The sequence below is a fragment of the Apaloderma vittatum genome, unplaced genomic scaffold (genome assembly GCF_000703405.1).
Source record: "Apaloderma vittatum isolate BGI_N311 unplaced genomic scaffold, ASM70340v1 scaffold5794, whole genome shotgun sequence".
Classification (NCBI taxonomy): domain Eukaryota; kingdom Metazoa; phylum Chordata; class Aves; order Trogoniformes; family Trogonidae; genus Apaloderma; species Apaloderma vittatum.
In genome coordinates, this window is record NW_009710832.1 from 20551 (window position 1) to 40471 (window position 19921).

At 37.3% G+C, this 19921-nt stretch overlaps 1 protein-coding gene across 1 annotated transcript in view; it reads left to right on the forward strand.

The window, feature by feature from the left end:
- Nucleotides 1–19147, forward strand: part of SHPRH (SNF2 histone linker PHD RING helicase, E3 ubiquitin protein ligase) — a gene marked incomplete at its 3' end in the record, with an annotated part of 37968 nt that extends 18821 nt beyond the window's left edge. The window contains exons 13-22 of the mRNA XM_009867398.1: nucleotides 1601–1722; nucleotides 4416–4504; nucleotides 6124–6216; nucleotides 10273–10380; nucleotides 11327–11469; nucleotides 13136–13309; nucleotides 13685–13747; nucleotides 14856–15081; nucleotides 17661–17804; nucleotides 19046–19147. Of these exons, the coding sequence (XP_009865700.1) occupies nucleotides 1601–1722; nucleotides 4416–4504; nucleotides 6124–6216; nucleotides 10273–10380; nucleotides 11327–11469; nucleotides 13136–13309; nucleotides 13685–13747; nucleotides 14856–15081; nucleotides 17661–17804; nucleotides 19046–19147 (1264 nt within the window). The remainder of the gene's footprint in view (nucleotides 1–1600; nucleotides 1723–4415; nucleotides 4505–6123; nucleotides 6217–10272; nucleotides 10381–11326; nucleotides 11470–13135; nucleotides 13310–13684; nucleotides 13748–14855; nucleotides 15082–17660; nucleotides 17805–19045) is intronic.
- Between the last annotated feature and the right edge of the window lie 774 nt (nucleotides 19148–19921).

Below are 19921 nucleotides of genomic sequence, written 5' to 3' on the forward strand. Positions count from 1 at the left end.
TTAAATGTGTTTTAAATCATATATACAAAGAGATGTTGTTTCCCAGCACTATTTACATATCTTTTTTTGTGAACCAAGCTTGACTGCAGCAGTGGATGTTCTCAGAACAGAGAAAATTTTGCTTTTAGCTTTGTTTATTTGCAGGAGAATGATGAAGTTCAGTGCTAGGAACTTTGGTGAATAAGAGAAATGTACTGAAACAAGACAGTTGATGCTGGAGCATATGGATGAGAGAATCTGGTCTGAAACAAGAAAGCTGAGTTTGGAGCATATTCTATGTTAGATGACTTTTTTCCCACCTATATAGTGAAGACAGTTAATGAGAACATCTACTCAGTAAAAATATAGTCCTACGAGGGGAGCTTTCTAGGCTCCCCTGGTTGAAATGACTAAAAAAAAAACCCAAACCTTCTTTTTTTCTTTATTAATAGTCTCAGAATATGTATGAAATTGCATGTTTTATAAGTACATTATTTTGCTTTTATTATTTGGTTATAGTTTGCTGATGTTTTTGAAAGTAAGTAGTAATGGTAGAAGTATCAGAGTGTGAGCAGCAGGTGCTATGTGTTTGCCAATACCTCTGCAGATTCAGTTAATGAAAAATAGTGATTATATTGATTTAAAGCTTGCTTTGATGTAACACTGTAGTATAAACTCCAGGAACAGTTTTTGCAAGTAGAACAGTGTTGCAAGGAGGGTAAAATAAAGCCTTAGTCAAGGATACCGTTCCAGTATACCTTTGACCCAGGCTGCACAGGAGTTGTGTCATCTCTTACTCTGTTCCAAAGCACTAAATGCCAAATAGTAAATCCTTCTCCTAAAGGTGAATGAAGCTGAGAAGCAGAGTTTTGGGGGCGGAGAGAGGGGTGCAGTGTCTGGTCCCATGGAAGCAGCCTCAGGTTAGCTGTTGCAGACTGTTGTTGGAGTTTACTCTCCTGTCTCTCCATCAGTCTTCTTCCTGCCTGGACTCTTTGCCCCTTGGCCTTACTTCAAGCTATCCATGCTTCTTTCTTCTTTCTCATTTCTGTTCTTGTCTCTCCCTCTTAACACTCTCTGTCTTTTATTTTTGTGTTAAGCTAATTCTCTACTGAGTAAATTCCTCTCAGGAGTTAGAAATATTACAAACAAATGTAGAAAAGGAAGTTTAGGATGATAATTGTTAATCTGTCGCTGTTCTTATTTCATACATTTTTCTCTTTACCTTGAGACCGTGTGTGTTTAGATTGGTAGCAGAGGGGAGAAAGAGTCTCATGTAGCTGTTTTCATCCATTTTATTTCATTCAGCTGTTTCCAGTTCAACACTGTAACAGTTGGAGCAAAATATTTTGCCTCATGAAAGATTATTTTACCTAGTCTTAATTTTCCTCTTGCTGCTTATTTTTTTTTTCTATTTTTAGGAGTTGTCAACCTCTTGACATACTCAGGCTCTAGCTAGAAGAAAAGCTGACAGCTAGGGTTTTTTTTATATAAGTAAATAAATCTTAACCGTCTGTACAACGTGTTGGACGCACCGACTCTTTCATGCTGCACAGCATGACAGTTATACTTCTTTGGTATTGTGGTTTTGTTTCAAATTTAAGCCATTTGGTTTCCATTTCAGCACCATGACCATGGAGGAACTGTTAACATCTCTGCAGAAGAAATGTCGAACAGAGTGCGAGGAAGCTCACCGACAGCTGGTGTGTGCTCTTAATGGCTTAGCTGGTATCCATATCATTAAAGGTAAGGCTGAATGGCTGTAGCATATTCTTCACTTCTTTTAGTAGGTTAATTATGGTTTAGATGACACCATGTAAAACCAGTATATTTTTCTGAACAGAGGGGGGGAAAAAAACAGTGATGTCTTGGGAAACTGGAGAAGCTTGTAATAGTGTTTGTAACAAAAACTATGATCTGTTCTGCATGAGGGAGAAAAGAGTAGGTGTAGTTTGGTGCACCTTTGAGATGTCTCGGAGTATTTCTGGCTTTTTTCTTTCATATTCATTCTTGATTCTACCACTTATGTGTCCTGGAAGGATAAAAGAAATCATACTTGTGTAATTGTACTTAACCTGCTTTTGTTTTATCAGTATTGCTTTCTGGGCTTCCTTTGTGCCCTCTGCCATGCAAACTGCTATGCTGACTGTGGAATCTCTGCTGCTGCTGGTTATACGGCTATGGCAATGTAGATTTTGTCTGAATTAGGAGGAAAAAAGAGCTTTGAATGGGAAACAAAAATAATTATATAAATCTTGAATGACCAGTAAACAAAATAATAAATTAAAATGACTTAGTCATGACTGCAGAAAAAAAAATGCTTCTTTGCCAGGTAATAAGTCTTGTACAGCTGACAATCTGCTTGAGTTTTTCCAGTTCATGTTAAAGTCTTCCTTGGAAGAGGAGAACAAGCAAACTACCAGTTCCGTTACTTGCCTTACATAAAGACTGCATTCAGATTATCTACTCTTAGTTGCTAGTAGGCTTGAAATATTTTATGATTACAGGATGGAGATCAAGTTTTCCAGAGAGAATTAATTCTATTAAAAAGATTTCTGTGCAGATTAAATACTTCTGAAATATAACAGTAGAAAAAATTAAGTTTAGCCTTTTTTTTAAAAGCAGATAGTGAAAATTGTATTTGGTGAGAAACAAAAGCAGGACTGACGCAGAGCTCTAGTCTAGAACTTCCCACCCCAGCATTACTGTTACACTCAGTCCTCTTTATCAGCAGGGAGAAAGTTCACCTTGTATGTAAGTAAAGGCCATGAAGTTGTTAGTGTAATTGAAATCTTTTAGCTGTAATTGTAATTAGTCCTAACCTAATTGTTACAGGCAAAAAAATAAAATAAATACACTTATTTCTACTGTTTTTCTTGCCCTTCTGAGTTCTGAGATCAGGTGTTTCATGCTTATGGTGGCAGTACTATGGCTAGTTGTCACCACCTGGAGCTCTTCATCAGGTGGAATACGCTGTTTGTGGTGATGGTTTCTTACTCAAGGATCCCAGTAGGGTCGTTTTTATGTTTGCTAGCACACTTTTACACCTTTCTTTTTCTTCACTGGTCTGCAGCTCCATGTTAGCACCAAATTTAGTGTACATGATGCCTTTTATGAATGTTACATACTATTTCTTTGTTCTCTTTGTTGCCCCTAAAACCAGTTTTGTCCAGCTCTAGGTCTGCATTTCTTTGACTGTGGGTGAGTTGTTTATAGCCATGGCTTTCTTGTTCACTGCCAAGCCTGTGCACCATCTCTGAGCATCCCATGGCTGTACTCTACACTGCATCCTGTATTTTTACTTTTCAAGGCCTCTGCCATTGTTACTAGGCCTGTATTTCTCTACACTACATCATTGTGTCAGTTGTAAATATCTCATTCTACATGGAATAACTTGCTTGTTACTGCTATCTATATAAAACTATGATTGTGCCACGCAAAGATAAACAAAAGATTTTTTTTAAAAAAAAATAATAAAAAGTAGCCATAGACACCTAGTGAATTAGAGACATTGCTGTCACAGCTAAGCCAAATAAAAGGTCCTAGCAGGTCAAGAAAAATTGGTAGGGGGCCTGACAAGTGTTAAGCTTGAGTCCTTGCAAATTCAGTACACAGCTTATGGCCTGTTCCTAGTAATGGCAATAGTATGTTGTAGGACTGCACCCTTACAACTGTTTCAATGTAAGAAGCAACAAATGTTGCTGAAATAAAACTGTTATACTTCCAGATATGTAGGAAGATGGATTTTGTTTTACTCAGTTATCTGTCTTTATACATTTAATATCCCTGTACTTCTCCATGTTTTAACAGTCTTCTAAGACAATTACTGGCTAAGTAAATTTCTGTCAGTTGAGAAAAGAAAATAGACATTGATTTTTATTTTTTTTTTTTGCTGCTTTTCCATATGCAACTTCGATTTTGTATTTCTTTTTTAATTTATATGATCTATTTTCTGAGAAGTGATTGTGATGTTAGCAGCTTATGTCAGTAGTTATGTTCCTTGCATGCACTTAATCGTTTCTGCATTTCTGAACTATGACAACTTTCATTGTTTTCACTAGAAGAGTGAATAACATATTTGTGATCTGAATTTATTTGTAAATAATTTTTTTAGTGCAATGTGAGATTTTTTTGGACTTGGCAACTGTGAATACACATTTTCAGATCAAGAAGTCTACAGATCTTGCAGTCATAAAAGCTATTTAATTTGGAAACTGCTTTCATCTTTGTAAATATAATACTCTGTCTTTTACCATTTGGGGGTGTTTTTTGTGAGGGAAGTGGATGGCATGAAATGAGCAGGGAAGATTTTTGAAGACAGGCAGATACTGTACAGTCTCTCTGAAAACATCTTAGTACACGTGATGGCCAGTCATGGCTGCTTGTTTATTTAAAAACCAACCAGTATGTGTATTTTTTTTGTTAATCTCTTAATTCAGGAGAATATGCATTGGCTGCAGAACTGTACAGAGAAGTGTTACGATCATCTGAAGAACACAAAGAAAAGCTCAAAACAGATTCCTTGCAAGTGAGTGAGCATTCATATGTAAAGAGGTGTAGTTAAGAACTGGAATACTTTAGATTTAATTCAACAGGTCAGTCTTTTTTTCCTCTCAGTGCTGTGCTGAATGACTCTTTCAGCCTGCTGTCATTATCACAATCTTTAGATAGGAATCTGTCTGGTCACCTTCACGTTTCATAAAGCTACTGAATTCTTAAAACCTTTTGCTTGTGAGTCTTTGTGATATCCCAGCAGCAGTGTATTATCTCCACCTGCTGTTCTGCAATAAGCTGAATCCCTAGATCTGTGTATGTGACTGTGCTCACATTAATGGTACTATATTACATCCTGCAAATACAGGATTCTGTGTTTGTGTTGGGAATTATATTAATAGGCCAAATGACAGAGAATAATTAAATTGGTCCCCTGCAGAAGATGTCCTCCAAAAGGACATCAAAACATGAAAAATAGTCATAGTGAATTTTCTCTTCAGGCAATATATTAACACGTTTTGAATACTGTATTTAAAAATATGAATGTATTTTCCTGATAAAAAAGCAATTTATATTTCTTCAAGAAATACCAGTTTCAAATTTACCAAAATTGCCCTAAGCATAACAAGATATTTAAAATGTTAGTGACAAATAAGTGATCAATTGTTTATTTCTTTACTTTGCTTCACTAATGAAGTTATTGTTTGATTATCTGATGTATGGACATCCGATTGCTCTGTTGTGCTTCCTTGATACTTCTCTCTCCTTTGTGACTTTCCACGGGCATTTTTCACTTACCATAGCCATATCAGCATAAATTTGTTAAACTACTCATAATGAAATTGTTAATTAAGCTGTTTTACTGGATTATGCAATCCAGTAAAGATTGGGGTTTTTTCCCTTCAGAACGTACACAGCCTAATATTGCCTCTGTGCAGTAAAACAACTTCTGTTGAGTACTTCCCAGTTGTGTAGCCTTTGCTCTTTAATATAATGGCAAACCACTGCTGGCCAGTGCTCTGCAGTGGCTGCAGTAGTAATAAGGTGAAGGTGAAGTGAATTTAGGAGGTGAGAAGTGTACAAGTTCGTAATAGCAGAGGTTCCTGTTACTAATGTGTGGGAGACAGGGAGGCAGCATAGTATTAGGGATCTATTTTGAGATACAGAGGGTGAACCTAAGGAAAAGCAATAGAGTTGCCTTGTATTAATGATCAAGTTGGTTTTCCCTGAAAATGAACAAAAATGCCATGCTTTATTTAGTCATCTTTTATTTCAGCAAAGTGAAAAGTATGAAAAATTATTCATTTTTTCCTTACACTTTATTTTGCTTCAGATAGGCTGAATAAATTGTTTCCTTACGATGATGTGAAAGATCATCATAATTGGGAGGATGTGTGATGATTTGGTATCAAACTTGCCTGCTTGAATTCCTTTTGAAATGTTGAAACAGATCTTTTTAAAGTTTCATTTCCTACATCAGTAAAATGGGGAAAAGAATGCTTATTTTCTTTGTAAGATACTTCCAGATGAATAAAACTGATTTTAAATGAGTACTAATATCTTACTATAAGCTTTCATTGCTGTTTAAGCTTTTACTGTCGTAGATACTGCAATGTATTTTTTCGTGATCGCTCTTGACTTTGTGTAATTTAGAGACTTCATTCTACACACAATTTGATGGAATTGTTGTTGGCAAAGCACCCAGGAATTCCCCCGACTTTGCGTGATAGCCGACTTGCAGAAGAGGTAAACATTGTTCTTTTTTATATAAACATATTTGAAGAGCACCTTTTTATTCTCCTTCAATATTTTCTCTAACTAACTGAAAAAGTAACATTAAATAGCTTTCAAGTTAACCTGAAAGGAAATGTACATTGTTAATAAAAACAAGAGTTGTGTAGTGTGTGAGTTGAGAGCAGAAATGTCCAGTAAAATGCTGCTGTTCTGAATGCTTGGTGATCTCTCGTGAGTGTGTTTTATGTTTATGTTGTGAGTGTTTCTATCTATAAAATGTGATTTCTTCATCCCCACAATGCATCATCCTGAATTCTTCCGAGTCCTTCATTTCCTCACACTTTCTATTGCTTTTCTCGTTTTAACTGCAGATAGCCAGTCTTCTCTAGGTGAAGTTTATTTTTCTTGCATAGGTGCCCTCCATTCCAAAATACTTCCCTGTCCCCTAGTAAATGTAAGCTATTGCTGTCTAATCCATCTTCTCAATCATGCCTTGAAGCTGTTTTTTCACTTTTCTTTTCGGTCCTGTGTGTGGTACTGATATATCTTCTCTGAAACCTTCTTGAGAAGGTCCTGATTTGCAGTGTTCTTCATAGCCTAAGGTTTGCCCATGGTGCCCATCCAGGCTCTCTCTGTATTATGTTGTCTCCATGTGCCTCACAGCAACTGGTTCAGCCCTGTCACTCTTGTGCTGCCTAAACATATAGAAAGGTTGACCACCTTTGGCCAGATGAGCAAGTCACTGCATTTTTGAGTGTATCCTCAATGTTAAGAGGAGAAATAGCTATTAAGGGTGCTGAGATCACTGTTCCACACTAGTTACTCGTGCTTGACACGTGGACCACGTTGTTACTGTGGCATCATTTGGGTTGGAAAGTACCTTGGAAGGTCTCTATCTGAACCTCAACACGAACTTCTGACCAGGCAGCTCAGGGCTTTGTCCAACTGGGCTGTTAAAACCTCCACGGAAATAGATGTCACAACTTAACTGAGCAACTTGCTCCAATACTTCCTAATCCTCATAGTGGAAAAAAAAAATCCACATAGAACCTCCCATTCTGATTTGTAGCCACTGTTGTTTGCTTGCTGTGTACTTGAGCAGAGTGCCTGGCTTCTGATTCTTGGTGATTTCCTTCTGGCTACTGGAAGGCTGCAGTTTTGTACCCCCTGAGCCTTTCTTCTCCTAGCTGAGTGAGCCTAGTTGTTTCAGCCTCTCCAACTTAATGTGATGGTGATCAGTATCTGTCTTACTATTTGGATATCTTGTGGTTTTATCCTTTTTTGTGAATTCTATGCGTAGGTAGCATTTTTTTTTCTATTTTAATAAGACTTGTTTTCTTTAAATATTTAAAGAAGCTTTTACCTACCTTTATCGATTTTTTTTTTTTTCTTATATCACCTTCTCCTGAAGTTATATTAAAGAGAAGAAGTGGAAAAAAAATGTATTTGGCTTGTAAATGTGAATGAGGGATTGTCTTCTGTAGCTGTCTTTTGCCAGTAGCTCATACAAATACCTGAAAGTCATAGAATCATAGAATGTTAGGGGTTGGAAGGGACTTCCAGAGATCATCTAGTCCAACCCCCCTGCCAAAGCAAGAACACCTAAAGCAGGCCACATGGGACCTCATCCAGGTGGATTTTGAAAGTCTCCAGAGAAGGAGACTCCACAACCTCTCTGGGCAGCTTGTGCTCATGCTCCGTCACCCTCACAGTGAAGAAGCTTCTCCTCATGTTGAGGCAGAACTTCCTATGTTCTAATTTAAACCCATTACTCCTTGTTCTGTTACTGGGCACCACTGTGAAGAGATCAGCACCTTCCTCTTGACCCCCCACTCCTCAGATATTTATATACATTAATAAGGTCCCCTCTCAGCCTTCTCTTCTTCAAGACTAAACAGCCTCAGTTTTCTTAGCCTTTCTTCGTAGGAGGGATGTTTAAGCCTTTAATCATCCTCGTAGCTCTCCATTGGACTCTCTCCAGTAAGTTGCTGTCTGTCTTGAATTGGGGAGGCCAAAACTGGACACATTACTCCAGGTGTGGTCTCACTAGGGCAGAGTAGAGGCGGAGGACAACATCCCTAGACCTACTGGACAAACTTTTCTTAGTGCACCCCAGGATCCCATTGGCCCTTTTGGCCACAAGGGCACATTGCTGTCCCATGGACAACTTACTGTCCACTAGGACTCCAAGGTCTTTCTCCATGGGACTGCCTTCCAGCAGGACATCCCCTAATCTCTACTGCTGCCTGGTGTTATTCCTCCCCAGATGCAGGACTCTACACTTGTCTTTATTGAACTTCATGACGTTCACCTTCTCCCAGCTCTCTAGCCTTGTTGATGCACAGCCTTCCAGTGTGTCAGCCATCCCACCCAGTTTCGTATCAGCAGCGAACTTGCTGAGGGCACACTCTACACCCTCATCCAGGTCATTGATTAAGATATTGAACAAAACTGGACCAAGTGCTGATCCCTGGGGAACACCACTGGCCACAGGCCTCCAGCTTGCCTCTGTGCCGCTGATCACAACCCTCTGAACTCTGTTGCTGAGCCAGTTTGCAATCCACCTCTCTGTCCAATCATCTGTCCCACATTCCTTGAGTTTACCTCTGAGGATGTTATGGAGGACAGTATCAAAAGCCTTACTGAAGTCGAGGTGTATGACATCCACTGCGCTCTCTTCACCTACCTGTTTGGTCACGTCTTCGTAGAAGGATATCAGATTAGTCAAGCAGGATTTCCACTTTGTGAAGGTTACTCCTGGTAACCTTCTTTTCTTCCATTTAGTTAGAGATGGCCTTCATAACAAGCTGCTCCACCACCTTTCCAGGGGTGGAGGTGAGGCTGGCTGGTCTGTAGTTGCCTAGGTCCTCCTTCTTTCTCTTTTTGAAGACTGAAGTGATATTGACTTTCTTCCAGTCCTCAGGCACCTCTCCCATTCTCCATGATTTTTCAAAAATGATGGAGAGGGGCTCAGTAACAACAAGAGTTCTCTAACCCAATCCTCACTGACCAGTGGAGAGTCTTCCTCGCTTCAGTTTTACTCCCTTATTTCTAATGACTGAGTTTCCCGAGGGCTGATCTTAGAACTACTGAGCCAAAGAAGGTGTTCAACAATTCTGCCATCTCTGCATCCTCTGTTATTATATCTCCCACCTCATTTACCAGTGGACTCACTCTTAGCCTACTCCTCCTTTTGTCATTGACGTATTTGAAAAATTTCTTCTTGTTATCTTTCACCTCCCTAGCCAGACTAAGTTTCAAGAGAGCTTTGGCCTTTCTTGTCAAGTCTCTACACACTCTGGCAGTATTTCTGTAATGCTCCCAATTAACCAGACCCTTTTTCCACATCTTGTAAATTTCCCTCTTCCATTTTAGTTTTTCCAGAAGCTCCTTGTCTATCCATGCAGAACTCCTGCCTCCTGTACTTGATTTTTTTTTTAAGGGAATACATTTCTCTTGTGCTTCGTCCTGCCCACTCTTGGTAAATTGAGCTCTCTCTGTATTGATAATACAATTATCTTGGTAACAGCAAACAAAAAGAGGAAACACACTCTAAAATGTGTAAAATAAAGATATGTAGTGAAATCTGTAATAGTGAAAGATATGTATATGTGTATGTGTTATTTGTAAGATAGTTAATTGTTAATCAGTTTTTAAAATATCTAATAAACTGGTACTAATTATATTGTGGAGACACAATACCAAGAGGAGTTTTCACTGTTAGAAGTAATTTTTGTGAAAAAAAATGTATTTGATAACATATTAAAAAGAAAAAACCCCTTTTTTGTTATTTTATGGATGCACTTAATATGTAGGTAAGTTAAATTGTCCTGTTCTTAGATAATTTTCAGATCTTTTTATTGTTTGAGTGTTGAACATACCATATTTTAATGTACAGAGGGATAGGAATTCCTTTTTATAATGCAAGGTTCTAGAGGAAAAAAAAAGTGAAATATTGGTTATGAATGAAAGCGGATAGCCTGTAGGTAGTTGGAGAGGTTTTTACATTTTCAAATATTCCTCATAAATATAACTTGTGCATGATTTTAAGCTCTTATTTTCACACAGGCAGAGCAACTTCGACAGCATTATATGAGTAAATCCAATGCAGAAGTTGCAGAAGTCCATCAGGCCTTACAGCCCGTTCTGCAGACTATTCGGGAGCTCCAGAGAAAGGCAAGTACCTCTTACACAGTTAGCCTCTGAATTTTGAGATTTCTTTAAGCTTCATTTTCATCCATTTATCTGGAACTCCAGCTTTTTGTTCCCTCTAACAGTTCTTTGAAGGCCTGTTTGGAAAGGGACTTCACATGTATACAGACCCCCAAAACATATTCTGTGCTCCCCACCTAGATGCACACAGATGAACAGAACACTCAAATCAGAAGTACATGGTGGGATAATAGTAGTGAAGTTTAACACCATACTTGATTTTTATATTAACTGTGCTTCACCTGCACAGCATTTGGCCCTGAAAGATTTCTGGGGTATGTCAGGTAGTATTTTAGTTACTTTTAAAGGAGTAGTTCTTTGCCATGCATTTAGTCATTGTGCTTAAGGCTTAATTGTGTTCAGTCAGTATGAAAATTTAGGTTTCATGGGAAGGTGCAACCCTGTAAAGAACTGATAAGCACCTGAGTAGAAATGCTGCCTGTCACTTGCATAATATTAGGGAAATAATAAAGCAATGAGGGCAAATAGCACATATGGAAGTAAACTGTATCTTTCACCTTTTAAAATTATAAGGTCACCTAGTTGTTGCTGTTAATTTCAGAGAGCTTAATTCTGATTGAATTAACCTTTCATCTCTGAGAGGAAGAGGAAACTTTGAGGTTACAGTACTTCTCTGTGGCTGTTCAGTGTAGATGGCCTTGGTGAATCTAATTCTGCTTAAGCAAGTTGAAGGTGTGGAAGTAGATGGGAATGTAGAAAAATTCGTGGTTATGTATTCACTTAAACAGGAAAGGGACTATTTTTTAAGCATGCTCTCATCTTCCACTTTTCATGGGATTTACCAGTCTGTGTTTGAGTGTGGCCTGAAGGGCAGTATAAGCCTCTGCTGCAATGAGTAAACGTGTTGCTTGTTGAACATTTATAGGTAAAACTGTTCTTTTGCATACAGATAAATTCACGTTCTCCCTGGTGGTTGGATGTCATCCAGACAGCAATAGAGTATGCCATTGATGAAGAGCTTGTCCAGCGTGTGCAAAATGAAATAATCTGCAACTACAAACAGCAGACTAATAAACTCTCCATGGCAGAAAAGTAAGAAAATAGCTAAAATAGGGTAATGAATACAATTAAGTCTGCTCAAGTCCTCTTGCCAGTTTGTGCTAACAGTTGTAATTAAATAGAGGGCATTTTTTTTTGCTTCAGAGCATCTGGGATGCAATTAAGTTTCAGCAACAGTTGCCCAAAAAAGGTGTAGCTCGATAGAAGGCTTGGGAAGAAAATCAGAATTATAGTTTTCTCCTAGACAAGCATTATTTTGAATGTTCCTTAGTATTATCTCCTGTGGTTTTACAATCTTCTATACTCATGCAACTGCTGAGCAAGCAAGATTCAAAGTTTATTGCATTAAAGTCAAGTAACTTCTAAAAGAAACTGATTTTCTTAAATGGGAGGTAGAACAACAATATCAGAAAATCCTTGTATTAACACCATAAAATAGTATCACTGTTTTTCTGAGCGAAAAATTTCGGTTTCGTTTCATGTTAGAGACAGCAATGCTGTTGTTGTGCGCAATTATAGAATAATGGATTAGAAGGGACATCTGGAGGTCACCTCGACCAGCCCCCAGTTTATAGATCCGGTCCCATGCGCAGACATTCAGCCTGATCAGATTGCACAGGAATTTGCTCACTTAAGTTTAGGATATCTCCAAGGAGGGAGATTCCATAGCCTCTGTGTGCGTTCATTTCCAGTATTTGACCCACTTCTGTGGGGGGGTGGGAGATTTAAGATCCTTCAATGTAGTTAATATTTCCTGTGTTGCGTATTGTGTCCATAGTCTCTTGTCCTTTCACCATGTGCCTTTCAGAAAAGTTTGCGTTAATCTTCTGTGTACTTTCTGGTTAGATAGATGTAGAAAACAGTAAGGTCTCCCTCGAGTGATCTTATTTTAAGGCTTAATTAAGGAGATTTAATAAATAAACTCTTTTCTCCCAGCCTCTTATATACACATGTATATAAAAATCTAATGTGTATTAAAAATGTGTATGTATATATTTCAATACTCAAAATATGCACAGATCTTAATTCAATATCTAAAGATTTATTGTCCACTATGACTGCTCTCTTGTGATTCCAAAAGGTGGCAATTCCTTGATCTTGATGAAAGTAAGCATGTCTTACTTTTCAGGACTTACCAATTCTGTTGAATAATCTAAATACAGGTACAAAAGTTTACCTCTTCAAAACTCAGAATTATACTGAAAAGGAAGAAGGAAATTCTGTCTGTTCAAAATGGATATTAGGGATATTATTTTAACTTTGAAAGCTAACTTGCAAAATGCAGTGTTTTTTGTGATGAGTGTATGTGTCTGCTGTGAATTGCACAGGTGCTTTGAAAATAGTTCGTTGGCCAACAGATGCAAATAAGACTGTAAGTATGTGCAGTTGTTTGCCTTTAGGTTTGTGTTGTGGACCAGAATGTTGTAGGCTGCTGTTGACTATTAATACTGTTGCATCTCTCGAGTCTTGGAAAGAACCTTTCTATTCTGCAAATACTAAGCATCATCTCAGAGGATACGACAAAATGATTTTTAAAAGCGTTACATGTAGCAATAAATAAGCATTTACGAATGATACGAACTTCACATGTTGTCCTAGATTGCTATTTAGCTATTCCTCTTCTGCTTCAAAATACTGAGTTAAGTTTGGATTCAGTGAGTCAGTTCAGTGCAATTATTTCCCTTTTTCTTTAAATCAGATTCCGTGACTGCAGAGGTCTTCAATACCTGCTCACAACCCAGCTGGAGGAAGTGAAGAAGTTTCGGAAGATTGTAAGAGAAGCAGTGAAAAACTTAGAAGGCCCTCCCTCTAAGCAGGTTATTGAGGCTGCCACTATCTGTCATTTGCGACCCGTCAGACTTCCACTTAACAAGTATGTCCTGAAAACAGAAAATATGCTTTAGTACTCCTTCACTTCAAGTAAGACATTAAAGTCTTTATTCTGTACTCAGGGTTTGTATGCATGCAGATACCACAGATCCATTTTTGTTAATCGTGACCTTATTCTATTTTTATTCTTACAAAATCTTTTCTGTCAATTATTATACTGAATGTACGTAACCTTACTCTGGGTTTATTCTTACAAAATCTTTTCCTTTCAATTATTATATGAAGTGTACATAAGACTGTTAGATTGTTCTTTTTAGAGGACTTTGTGTGGTTTTATGTGTTAGAATAGGGAATTACAGGAATTAGTTTGGTTTCTGATGAAATTCTGAATGCTTTTATTTTCAATCTTGTGTTGCAGTTGTGTCTTTTGTAAGGCTGACGAGTTGTTCACAGAATATGAGTCAAAGCTCTTTTCTCATACGTAAGTTCATGGCTGTATAAAACCTGTCACTATTAAAAAAGTGACAATTGAATTGTTTTATATTTTCTACTTTAAGTTTTCTAAAAGAACTTTATGAAAAAATTACAGCAACTTCCTTCTAGTGGCCTTGATAGTTAGGTTTAATTTTCTATGTAAATTTTATTTGAAAAAGTTGTGTACAAGGAATGAATAATGCCACTTATTCTCAAGCTGTGTAATATGCCCATGCATTTGAAATGAGGTGCTCAGAAAGTGTGTATATAAATACAACTATGCCAATTAAATGCATATTCCTGCTTACGCAAATGCTTTCATTCCAGTTGCTAGTGATACAATACCATACTCCTTCATAGTTCTATTTTGTTAATTCTGTATAATTCATAAGGCAACAAAATTTGACTAATGCTACAAGAGAGGAGATTTCAGATGTGAATGCAGCTGTAAACTGAAAGAAAAGTTGTACCAGCACACAGTGTGAGAGAGATGCTTAGTGGACGGTGCTGGAGAGGCATAGATTATAGCCCTCTGCACGTGTTCTCTTTGACTTTTATTTCTCATACCCCTCACAATGTCAAAATTAGATTCAAAAATCTTGAGACCACTGAGAAAACATTCTGAGAAGTCTTTACTAGTGGGAGCTTTGTTACCTAGTGGTTAATAGAATCTTTAGGAAACGAGCATTTCTGAATCAACATTATTTATCTAGGAGGAAACTGGGAAGCTGTAATGTTCTTAAACAGGGCAAATTTTGCATCAGAGTTTTAACTGCAACGCTTGCTGATTTAAGAAGTTAAAATTGCAGATTTTTTTAAATGCATGCGACAAAAGTCATTAATAACTATGGAAAGATAGTTAGGATGTGTAAGCCTTTACAAATGCTCTGGATGATTTTGAGCTGACAAAATGGCCTGTACAGTGATTTCACTGTTAATTCTGAGGTCACTGTGTTCAAAGCAAGTTTTTGAGATATCAAGTAATAAAACGTCTGTTTGTATTTGGTTTGCTTTATCCTTTAATCAAAGCTTAGAAAGCTGAAGTATATGATAAGTAGAAACTGATGTGGAAGTACAAAATCAGTGATGAGTAACATGTTGGGTTTGGTTTTAAGTGTTAAAGGCCAAATGGCAATATTTGAGGAGATGATAGAAGATGAAGAAGGGCTTGTTGATGACCGTTTGCCCACCACAAGTAGAGGACTGTGGGCAACCAGTGAAACTGAACGTGCCTTGAAAGCTCTTCTGTCCTTTGCCAAAGCTCACCGAATGGATGTTAAGCTTACAGAAGAAGGCAGCATATTTCTGGAACTCTATGAAGCTTGGAAAAAGGAGTATAAGGTACAGTAAATGAGATGGGATGAAACAGTTGGGTGGTCCATTTAATGTAATATGAGCAAATTTAAGGTGAATATGAAAACAAAACTAAGTTGTATTCCTGAAATCAAGGGTTTGCCCACAAAAAGCTTTTTACACTGTGCTTATTACAGAATTTGATTTTAAGTGGTTTATATGTGATTTAAGAGTTTCTAAAAGCTGTACTAGCTACTAAGCAAATTAGTAAGCAATCTAACTGCATCTGTGAAGACAGTATGCAGTATAACTAAACGTGCCTGTTTGGTTAAATTACAGTGTAGCAAGACTCAGCTAACTGAGTGATGGTCCGTTCTGTAATTCACTTTACCTTCAGTCTTATGCTAGCTACAGATGTCCTTTCACAATTGCTTTACTTCCTGGATCTTGTTTACTACACAGTGTCACCTGAAATAATTGCTGTTGTTTGGATCAGAGAGAACTACAGGAGTCTACTGCGACTTGCTTTATGCATCCTTGTGCATCTGTGTTTCCTTGCATTGAATACATACCAGTGATGGAAAACCAGGAAGAGCTGTTACACATAACGTTCTCATACTGTCTGACAGTTTAGGTGTAATCAGGAATGCTGCTCCTACTCGTTTTTAATTAACACAGACTTCTGCTTCATTTGGTACACTAGTGCCAAGTTTACTCTTTCTTACACTTTTGTTTTTTGGGGCGTGGGGAGCTGACTTCAAAGGAAGTTAAATGATTCTATGATTCTATTCTATTAGGTTGGAAAAGACCTTTAAAATAGTTGAGTCCAACTGTTAAACTACCAGGTCCAGGTCTACCACTAAACTATGTCGCTAAACACCACATCTACATGTTTTTGCCCCTGTGACCTTTCTCCCAGGCCTTCCATTTCATGATTCTAGGAAATCATCACTTAATTTGCTTTTTCATAGGAAGATTTGAAAAAACAAAGATACTTCTTGCACAAGTATGTTATCCAAGAATTTAAACATTTGTCATTACCTTTAGTCCATAGAAGAGAAGGTTCTCTAGAGAATCTACCTTATGTGTCTTTGTTTTTCAGCAGACTTGGTCACTGATCACCTACTTGCCTGTAATTGGTAGCACTACTTAGGAGCGAGACGTAATCTGGAGCTGCCTTTAAAAAATTTATTAGGTTACAGTGTATCACAGTGCAAAACCTTTTTCAACAGAATAATACCTCAATCAGTATTTAGGTATCTAATAACTTTATGAGGTGTTTAATAATTTTGAATTGTGTTGCTCTTACAATCAAGTCACTTGCTTTTGGTACCAAAATGCTGACTGGAGAATAATGACACTACCTGTTCTCATGCTTCATTTTATGTCCTCAGCTTGTAGCAGTTTACAGAACCAGTTACCACGGCATTGCAATGTGTTGGGGATTTTTTGCTGCAAGAAGCGGCCACAGTTTCTTCCTGTCCTTAACTAGGATGGTAGTAAAGGGTGGCACTAATATGCTAGTGAGAAAGAATCATAACAGCACTATTTTCAGTCTGTTTTGTCTTGGAAATACTGATTTTCTACATTGATACTGACACTATTGAGCTGCGGGGATGATACTCTGTAAATAACTCTTAAGTCTAAAATGCCTTTTTCTTCTGAGTTCGTTTTTTTTCTCTTTGTGTTTCTTTGTTCTTTTTTTTTTTTTATTAAGCAAAAGTAGCTTAATTTCTGCCTTAGTTTATTTTCTTTAGTTTTGCAGGAATAAGCTCCATTCAGCTTATTCTCTGTTCTTACTCTGTGTGGCAGGTTTAATATACGTAATTTTGTTTATAATCCTGGTATAACTCAAAACAAATGCATCAGTAGTCTTTCTTGAGCTAAAAGAAAAACCTTAGATAATTAGCACACTCCTCAGGAACTGTTTAGAAATATCTTCAGAACTGAAAAATCAGATATCAAAAAATAGTAATTTTTGGCATTTGCAAAAGGTCTTAGAATTTCTGTGAGATCACTGAAGATGTTTTTTGTAAAATATGTAAATAGTGGAAAGCTTAGGAAGAAATATTTTACAGTATTATCAGTAATTTCAAAATAATGTCTGTTTATAGCATGCTTTCAGTTGTAGCCATTTCTCTTGTAGAAAGCCAGAACTTACTTTTTCTTGCAAGAACTGAATCTGATGCATTTGCCAAGACCACTCAAACTGTTAATATTTCTTTAAAGTATACTTCATATTTAAGAAGCAGTCTTAGTACTTTACTAGCTAGGTGTTTAAAATTTTTTTAATAATTTTTCATTATTTTAATCTGTGTTTGGTTGGTCTCGTGAGGTGTTTTGTTTCTGAACTTTTAGTTGCATTAGTTTTCGTAATAATAGCTATAGAAGAAATGAGACAGCTGCATATAGTTATTCATAAAGAGAAGGTGGAAAAGCAAGCAGGCAAGACAGTCTCTGTACTGTTTTGTCTTTCTTCATAATTTGTTGTTGTGGCTGAATTACTGTGAAGAAATAATATCCCTTATTCCAAAGAGATTTTCACATTATGCATTGTATGGCAGAGTCTCATAAAGGGAACTCAGTTCCTCAATTCTGCTACTGATTTGTTTGGGCTTTTCTTACAGTTGCTTCATGAGTACTGGATGGTACTTAGGAATCACGTGTCTGCTATTGATGAACTGGCAATGGCTACAGAACGGTTGAGAGTGCGTCATCCCGATGAGCCAAAACTAAATCCACCGGTTCTCCACATCATAGAACCACATGAGGTAAAGTACTAGGCAGGAAAGAAATATGTTTTGGAGGTTTTTTCTGATAGAAATTGCCACCTATAGAAATAAAATCTCTATCTAGATTTGTTTATAAGGTCTACAGTACGCCTCTGTTTCCATTTCAGAAAGCCTTGGTGGAGTAAGGAGTTCCTATTTCTGTTTCAGTGTATCAAATTTGAGCTTGTAACTCTTATTTTGATACAGCCTTCTGACTGTGAGAGTGGCATATTTCCAAAGACTGCTGTCCTTCCAGCAGCAGGTGAATGGCTCCAGGACCTTTCTCTACAATTGCCCAGTTTTCCAAGCTGGTGGAAAATTAAGCTGACCTGATTTCTCACCTGCAGTGCTACTTTCCATAAAGACCTTAAAAACAGTCGTGAAAACCTAAAAGACAAATCTTTTTTCAATATCTTGGAATTTCTGACCACCTCTGAGATATTTTCATGAACATAGAGAAAATACAGAGTTGATTTAACCTCTTTTTTTTTTCTGCCAATTGAAATATGTTTTCAATATAAACATTCTGTGATTCATTGTATTAGAGGAAAGTATTACTTTTCTTTCTGTAAGGAAATAGATATTTCATCTGTGTAGTAAAGTGATGCTTAAAATGGAGCACTTTGGTGAGCAGATGTTAAAGTCTAAGATTTATGTATGTATTTGCAACAATAGAAAAAACACTCATTACTTTGGCCTTCATCCTTCATTTGCTTGCATCTTCTACAGTATTAATAACTATGCCACTACCAATTGTTATTGGTCTAAAAAGGAGTTAGCTTGATGTTTCTATCTTTGTACAGGTTAAGTAGAAAGTAAAAGCTTCTAAGTGTAAAGAAAGTAATTGTTTCTTAGACGTTGGTTTTGGAACTAGCAGTAGAGTCTATTTGGCTGTAAGAAGATGGATGATAAATTGAATTTTGAAAGGAACATTTTAAAAATTAAGTTATTTTTAAAAGGTTTTGTCTCTGGAAAGTATCAATAATGCAAATAAACCAATAAAGAGCGAGTTTGTATACCTTCTGGGTCTCAGCCTGTTTACAGTACTGTGTTCATACTAGGTACATGAAAGGAATGGATAATCAATTTTGCTTGAGGAGAAGTGCATCTTAAATTTACAGCATAAACAGTTCTTCTGTCTATCTCCAGTAAATTTCTCCAGAAAATGAATTTAAGCCTTATTGTACAAGTTAACTATTTTTTTCTTTTTTTTTAATACGTGTTTAATACTGTTTCCATAGGTAGAGCAAAATCGAGTGAAACTCTTGAATGACAAGGCAGTTGCTAAATCACAGCTTCAAAAGAAATTAGGACAACTTCTGTATCTCACTAACCTGGAGAAAGTAAGGTTTATGGTTCCTTGATATTTACTGATGGACTTAATTTTTACCTAATGTTTTTTTACCTATTTATAATTTTAATTTTAAAGAAAAAGTATTTTCTGTAAAAATTGATTACACACTGAAATGCAGTGTGTTATTCTTTGGGTTACTGCACAGCCATCAAGTTAAACAGAAGGACAAGCAGATGTGTAGGTTAAGTAAGTTTAAAAATCCAGACAAACGCCATGTATGTTAATCATAGTGATCCATTAAGTACAATTATGCTTAAGTAAGCATAGTTAAGCATGATTGTCATCCTGCGTTCCACTATCCTGAGTTCCATTATGCAGCATATGCAGGTCAACCAGGTGATCAGGCCCAGTCAGCATGGATTTATGAAGGGCAGGTCCTGGTTAACAAACCTGGTCTTCGTCAGTGAGAGTGTGACCTGCTGGTTGGATGAAGGAAAGGCTGTGGATGTCATCTACCTTGACTTTAAGAAGGCATTTGACCTGTGTCCCCCAGGGCTCAGTACTGGGCCCAGTCCTCTTTAACATTTTCATCAATGATTTGGACAAGGGGATGCAGTGCACCCTTAGTAAGTCTGCAGGTGACACCAAGCTGGGTGGAAGTGTAATCTGCTTGAGGGTAGAGGGTCTGCATAAGGATCTAGACAGACTTCATCCATGGGCCAAGACCAATTGCATGAGTTTCAATAAGGCCAAATGCCGAGTCCTGCACTTTGGCCACAAGAACCCCTGGCGGGACTACAGGCTTGAGAGGAGTGGCTGGAGA